Source organism: Crocuta crocuta, unplaced genomic scaffold, assembly GCF_008692635.1.
Source record: "Crocuta crocuta isolate KB4526 unplaced genomic scaffold, BGI_CrCroc_1.0 scaffold229, whole genome shotgun sequence".
Classification (NCBI taxonomy): Eukaryota; Metazoa; Chordata; class Mammalia; order Carnivora; family Hyaenidae; genus Crocuta; species Crocuta crocuta.
The window spans coordinates 5012150-5019061 of record NW_027536464.1 but is presented as its reverse complement, the minus strand read 5'-3'; the positions used below and the strand labels follow the sequence as shown (position 1 = coordinate 5019061).

General features: G+C 60.2%; 1 protein-coding gene across 1 annotated transcript in view; it reads right to left on the bottom strand.

The window, feature by feature from the left end:
- LOC144218610 (striated muscle preferentially expressed protein kinase-like) overlaps positions 1-6912 on the bottom strand; it is a 42761-nt gene that overhangs the window by 24624 nt on the left and 11225 nt on the right. Inside the window, 5 exon segments of the mRNA XM_077748549.1 lie at positions 2-93; positions 1387-1647; positions 4141-4316; positions 5195-5283; positions 5519-5694. Coding sequence (XP_077604675.1) covers positions 2-93; positions 1387-1647; positions 4141-4316; positions 5195-5283; positions 5519-5587 — 687 coding nt within the window. The 5' untranslated portion in view covers positions 5588-5694.

Here is a 6912-nt window from a genome sequence, read left to right as displayed (position 1 = left end):
GGCCCTCCAGAACCTCCATGTCCTCCAGCAGCCGAGTGAACAGAGGCGCCAGCGAGGGCCGCACCGTCAGCCGGGCACTGCAGGTCAGTTCATCTAGCGGGGAGGGGTCAGATCTGGGGCCCGGGAAGGCCACGGGGTCCCAGGCACCCCAACCCACAGGTCCTGCCCTCATACTCCAGGCAGGAAAGGGGAGCTGGGCCAGGAGCCAGAGCCTGGGCAGAGCCTGGCAAGGTCCCCGGACACCAGAGTGAGGTAGGAAGCAAGACCCAAAGATCTGGCCTTCACGGGAGGGTGGAGGTTGGCGAGGGTGGGCGGCGGGCTGCCATGGTGGTTGGGGAAACAGCAGGAGTCCCTCCTGACCACCCTTGCCCACTCATCAGCTTCAGGAGAGGGGCCTGCAAGCCAAGCGCCATTCCCCCTCCACACCTTTCCCCTCCCCTCGGGATTGTCCTCTGTGCCTGGGTTGTGCCTCCACTCCTCCCACCCCTCCCAGACCCAGAGCAAATGCCCCTTCTGCCCTGTGATTCTAGCCCACAAGAAACCTTCTGGGGGAAAGAACAGCCCCTTATGCCGACCAGCTCCTTTCCTGCTTTACAAAGACTTCCGGTGTCACCTAAGGGGCTCATTACCACAAGCTGGTGAGGCGTTCTCTCTGCTCTTCCAACGAGGACAGAGACCGGGTCAGAGATGTCATTAATAATAATTATGGTAGACATTTATCAGGTGCCACCCTTTGCCAGGCTTGTGCTGTACTTTGTTCTTTACATACGTTACCTCATTAATCCGACCCATCCCCCTACAAGATAGCGAGTCTCGGGGCGCCTGGGTGGCTTAGTCGGTTAAGCATCCGACTTTTGCTTAGGTCATGATCTCGCGGTTCGTGGGTTCAGACCCTGCGTCGGGCTCTGTGCTGACTGCCAGCTCAGAGCCTGGAGCCTGTTTCAGTCTGTGACTCCCTCTCTCTCTGACCCTCCCCTGCTCACGCTCTCTCTCTCTCTCCTAGAAATAAATTTTAAAAAATATTTAAAAAAAAATAAAAAAATAAAAACACATCATAAAAAAAAAAAGATAGCGAGTCTCATGATCCCGTTTTACAGACGGATAGTCCACAGCTCAGAGAGACGCAGTGACTTGTCTGAAGTCACGAGGCGGTGTGTGGGCGGGGCCAGAAGTGGAACCCAAGCCCCAGTAGGTTCTGCTACACCTCAGCAGACTGGTTCCCTACGACACGGGCACACACCGAAGGCTCAGAGTGCCGCCCGCAGACCTTACTGAGGCAGGTGTACTACATTATCTTATTTCGCCCCCACCTCCTACATTTCCAGTCCCCTCCCTCCAGTGCTGGAGCGCCCACGGCAGCCCCCCTGGGCCGGAGGGGGCAGTTACCTTTGGCTGTGCTGAGCTTGCAGGTGTAGACCCCACTGTCGTCCTCATGCACAGACGTGAGCAGCAGCTTGCATTTCCGGCCATCGAAATGCATCTTGCATTTGAGCAGTGCAGGCTGCAGCAGGCGGCCACGGCAGAGCCAGTCTACCTCCACATCAGCAGGACCCGCCACCAGGCACTCAAACAGCGCCATCTCCCCGGCCCCCACGTCCACGTCCTGCAGGGGGGCCAGCACGGCCAAGGACCGGCTTTCAGGATGTGCTGGGGGGAGGCGGGGAGGGAAGCGGCCACAGGGGGGCACGCGTGGAGTAGAGACACACGGGGTGAGGGAGACACACACACGCACACACAAAGAGACAGACAGATACAGAGAGAGAGATGCATTTTGTTCCTTTGGAGACAGGGAAAGCCCGCCCGCCCGGCCAGGACAGCAAGGAGCCCCAGGGTGACCAGCTCGGCCAGGGAGGGTGGACTCAGGGCAAGCGGGAAGGAATCAAGGTCAGGGAAACTGAGAGGGCCACGTAGGGGCAGAGACGGCGGCAGATAAAAAACCAAACACGGCACACCAGCTGGGTACAAACTGGACTTTATTTGAGCTAAGAAAACAACTTTTTCCAAATGTCCCCACACCCGTTACAGCAGGCCCTCGCTCTTTGGCCAAGCCTGGCTAACACCCTCATTTCCAGACAGAGCATCCCAGGCCCTGACAGTGAAAAGGGGAGCCCCAGAGGAGCCCTAAACCTGCCCAGAGCAGGACTTGGCCAGGCCTCCTCATCAGCGTGGGGCCTGAGGCCTCTGGCTTTTCATTGCTTGTGAAATACAAAGTGTTGTGCCATTTGAAACCCGTTTCTGGAATGGTCAGTGCCTTGACCCCCCCCCCAATACCCCCGGCTTCATAGGCCCTTTGTCAACAGCCTCCTGCCCCTCTAGGTCCCTCCCTCCTGCAGATGTTATGCCCTGGCCTGTTCCGCTCTGCCTCACCCCACACCAGCTCAGAGGCATCCTTCCCTGACTGTCGCAGACACACAGACAGACAAACGGATAGACAGACAGGGCCTGTAGCAGCGGTAGCACATGCGCTCGCTGGGTGCTCCCCTGCAGGGAAAGATTGGGGGGGGGTCTTGATACCCCTCATGGCTGCCCCTTCCTGGCACTCAGTCCATGTGGGGGCTGCCCAGCCATATGTCCACTTGGGGAGGAAGGGTCCCTAGGGCCCATGGGCTATCCCAGGATGCTGTGTAAGGTGGAGAGGGGAGGGAGTGGGAAGCTGGGACAGGGTCCAGGCCGGCGGGCCGGCAGGATCTGTGGGCAGGAGGCAGTGAAACACAGCGAGGTCCGAGAGGTGCCTGAGACAGGGGCGCGGCTCGGAGGGTAGCGGGGGGAGCGCAGTCGGCCCCCTGAGCTCACTCGCCTGTGTACAGACAAAAACCTCAGTCAGCAAGCGGCAGGTTAGTGCAGCACACGCGCGCGCACACACACGCACACACGCACGCACGCACAGGCACGCACAGCACGCAGACCTGGCTAGGGCCCCTCTACGTGGAGACCTGCCTCTAAAACTGCCAGGGTGCGTCGCCACTTTCAGCTCCTGCCAAGATCAGCCTTGGGATGGGGGGACTGGCAGCCGGCCAGAGGCCGAGCAGGTCTCTGGGGTTCCTGGGTAGGCAGAAGCTGTGGGCAGCAAGGGAGAAGGCAAGAGGGGCACCCAAAGCCTAGGGGATGTCAGGAAGAACCCCAAAGGGAACGAAGCACCAAGACGTGGGTTAACACAGAGAAGCAAGGCAGAGCCAGGCCCTGGGGGGGAAGGAACAGGCCAGGGAATGGGTGCGGGGAGAGCTGGAGAATTCAGAGACCAAGGAGGAGGCACAGGGCAGGTAACTGGGGGAGGGAGGGCCCGGTGGAGGGGACCACGACTGTTAGGGTGTGTGCCAGCAGGGGCTGGTGGACCCGGGAGCTGGCCTCTACCGGAAGGGAGGGAGGATGGCTGAGTGCAGAACGAAGGAGGGGTGCCCAGTCCTGAGCTGCCCACAGACAAAGGTGAGTAGAAGGCAAGGTTAACAGCCAGCCCTTGGGAGGAACACCACCCGCGCCCCAAGGGCAGCCTGGCTAAGGCCTGCCTGCTATCCCCACTGCCTGAAAGGCCCCTGGCCCTCATGCCCCAGCTCTGGGGGTCCAGCCCTCTCCACATTCCATGGTGCCCACCCTGACAGCCCTGGGGTCCCTGGCAATATGCTTCGAGCCCCAGTCACCCCAAGGGCCCCTCCGAACGGGTCCAGCTGTCAGACTCTCCCCACTGCCACCTCCAACCCCAATAGCTTCTGCACAGCGATGGGGTGGGTAGGAGGGCAAAGGGGCAAGGGGGCAGGATTGTGAGGGAAGGGCCTGGAAAGGGCAAAGTGACCAAAGCTTGGAAGAGGGAGGGCAGAGGACAGCTGGTGGCAGGAAGCAGGGTCTCTCTCTGGCTGGCATCAGGCAGCAGGTGTGACTAAGCATAGGGAAGGCAGTACTGTGTAGTAGGTTGAGCACTGAACAACTTGCCGGGTGGCCTTGAGCAAGTCACTTCCCCTCTCTGGGCCTCAGTTTACTCAACTACAATATAAGCAACAAATTACAGGATTTTGTAAGGCCCTTTTTGCTCTGGCATCCTCTAACCGAGGTTGTGTAGAAGTTGGCATCTGAGCAGGGAAGGGGCTGGGGTTGGGGGGGCCAGGGCCGGTGGGTGGGTGGGTTTTATGGAGACCATGAGGCACTCACCTCTGACCTCCAGGCGGGCCTCACACTGCCGGGCGCCATACTCATTAACCGCTTTGCAAGTGTAGAAGCCAGCGTCAGCCCGCTCGGCCGCCAGGATCCGCAGGCGGCACAGCCCGCCCTCTGCCTCCTCGGCAAAGCGCCGCTGGTCTGGGCGCACGGGCTGCCGGTTTCTCAGCCTGTCAGAGGGATGGGGACTCAGGCGAGGGGCCCAGGGCCAGGAGGTGGGGAGCCCCAGAGCTGAGCAGGCTCCTCCTCCCCCACATCGTTGGTCCTCACTGAACATGAGCGCCCTGGGGTTACAGGGCCAGGTTTTCACCCTGACTCTGTGATCCCACCCACCTCCCTCCCCCAGGAACTTCCAGAACACCTCTGCCCACCTGAATCTTAACCTTCCTTGGAGCCTAACCACATTCTTCAGTTCTTAACAGCTCTGAAATATCTTCGTGTCTTTTTTTATTATTATTATTTATAATGGACAGATGGCTTTCTCACTTCCCAAAAGGGGAAAGAAATAACTTACAGTGTTAAAAAAAAAAATCAGAGGGAACGGGACAAGCAATTACACATGAAAACTAGAACCCAAATAGTAAGAATCTGAGCGACCAGAGTAATCAAAGTTCCACGCACCCAGGAGGAAGGAGTGCAGCTGAGGCCCGCATTTAACCCTGGGCTCTGGCAGCTCGGATACAAATTGTTATGCCCGGGGCCCAGCACAGGGCTGGGAGCGGAGTAGGCCTCAAACATCGCCCCGCTGTCACCTGATGGGGGTGGGTGTGGGCCGCCTTCTCCAAGAGATGAGATGACTCCTGCCCATTCATCCCCAAATGGACAGACAGGAGACCTTTTGTTACCCACACCCACCCCAGCAGAAGCCCTGAATGAGGCTGAACAAAGGCATGTTAAGGGCGTGGCACCCAGGACCTAGGATGGACCCCTGGGCAGCTCACAAAGGGTCCACAAAGGGTTCCTGCCCCCCCAACCCAAAGCCAGGCCTCCCTGGGGCAAGCCTGGAGCAGAGGAAGCTGGCAGGTGAGGGCCAGCGGCTGCTACTCACCAGGAAACCACCGGCTTGGGCTCCCCCTGGACGCGGATGCTCATGGTGACGTCTTGGCCTTCTCTTACTGACTGGTCCATGAGTGAGACCTGAAGGGGGACCCCAAAGTATCAGGGGAGACATTCAGGACCCACGTGTGGCTCCCGGGGGCCAGAGGATTCTTGGACAGACACCTCTTCCACACCAGGCTGACTGGGATTGGCACCAGGTAAGAAGGGTGAATGGGGCCAAGCTCTAGGCCTCGCTAAAACCTGGTGTGGCCCCAAGAACAAAGGTACCCGTGAAGGAATAAGGGTGCCTGGGGGCTGGCCTCAGGGGTCTGACCTTGAAAGTGGGGGGTGCCTTGGAGCCAGTGTCAGAGGAACGGCGGTTCTGGCTGGGACTGAGCTTCATGGTGGAGGTGCGGGGCCAAGTCTCCCCAGGCTCTGGAAACTCCTCTGGGGGACTCAGGTATTCCTCATCAGAGGTGATGGGACTGCTGAAAGGTGATGTGGACCCGCCTGGCAAAGAGATGGAAATGAGACAGTGGCACAGAAAGACGCATTGGGGGGGGGGGGGAAAAAGGGCCAGAGAGAATGACAGAGCTGGCTAGATCAGCCCCAGATCAAAGACCTGATAAGGCCTGGAATGTCCCCCAAAGCCCAGGACACAGGCCAGCCCTGCCCTGACTTCACTTCATGGGGTTCCTACTTGCTTGCTGCATGACCTTGCTCAGGTGTTTCCTGGACCTGAGCCCATGAATCCTTCTCTGCCACAGACTCTCCTAACACTGACGCTGCTGACCCTCCGGGGTGGGAGGACCACAGGGAACAGCCTGGGACAAGGGATTCAGGCACCAGAGGGGCTGCTGCCTGAGCCTGATAGGAGACTTGGGATTCCACCAGAGCAGGGAACCCACATCGCTGGCGTGGAGCTGCAGGCTCCTAATGCAGATGGTCCCCAGAGTGGCACAGCTAGGGACCCGTTTCTTGGGTGAGCTGGGCCTGGTGCACAGGAACACACACCCCAGACAAGCCCCATCCGGACGGTGCCAGGGCCAATGAGGCGGCACTGTCCAGCCTGCCCTTCCCCCTCTCCCTTCTCAGCTTCCTGCCCCAAATACCCCAGGGGCACCTGTTGACCCCAGGCCTAGAGCATGGACCCCAAAACACTCAGGGGATGGAAAAGCAGTTTGAGCGATCCACAGAGAAGGGCGGCTCAGGCCGGGAAGAGGAGGGGGGCACGAGTGTCTGCTTTGGGGGAGGGGTGTCCCCAGGGCCCTGACGCCCTCCCCTGCAACTGGCCAGGGGCCCAGCCTCACTGAGCTGGCTCCTATCCGACTACCAAATACAGACATGAATCTGCCACAGCCCCCTGGCCCCTCCTCCTGGCTCCCCCACCCCAAGCCCCTGTGGCCCAGCCCCCCCTCAGCAGGGCTGCACCCCAACTCACCCGAGACTCTGCACACAGACCCCAGGCTGTGCCTGTCCCGAAGCCTCTGCCCTGGCACCAGGCCCTCCTGCCGCCTGCCCACTGCCCACCCCACCCAGCTCCCCGGGGAGCCAGAGCCCAGCCTGCCCACCCCACTCACTCGGAAGCTCTGCACCGGAGGGCCTGGGGGAGGGGAAGGTGCCCGAGGAGGGAAAGGAGGAGGTGGGGGCTGGCAAGGCAGGGACAGGCTTGGTGGCAGGCAGGCAGGCAGGCAGGCAGCTGGCTGGGAAGGTGGTGGGGGCTGAGAC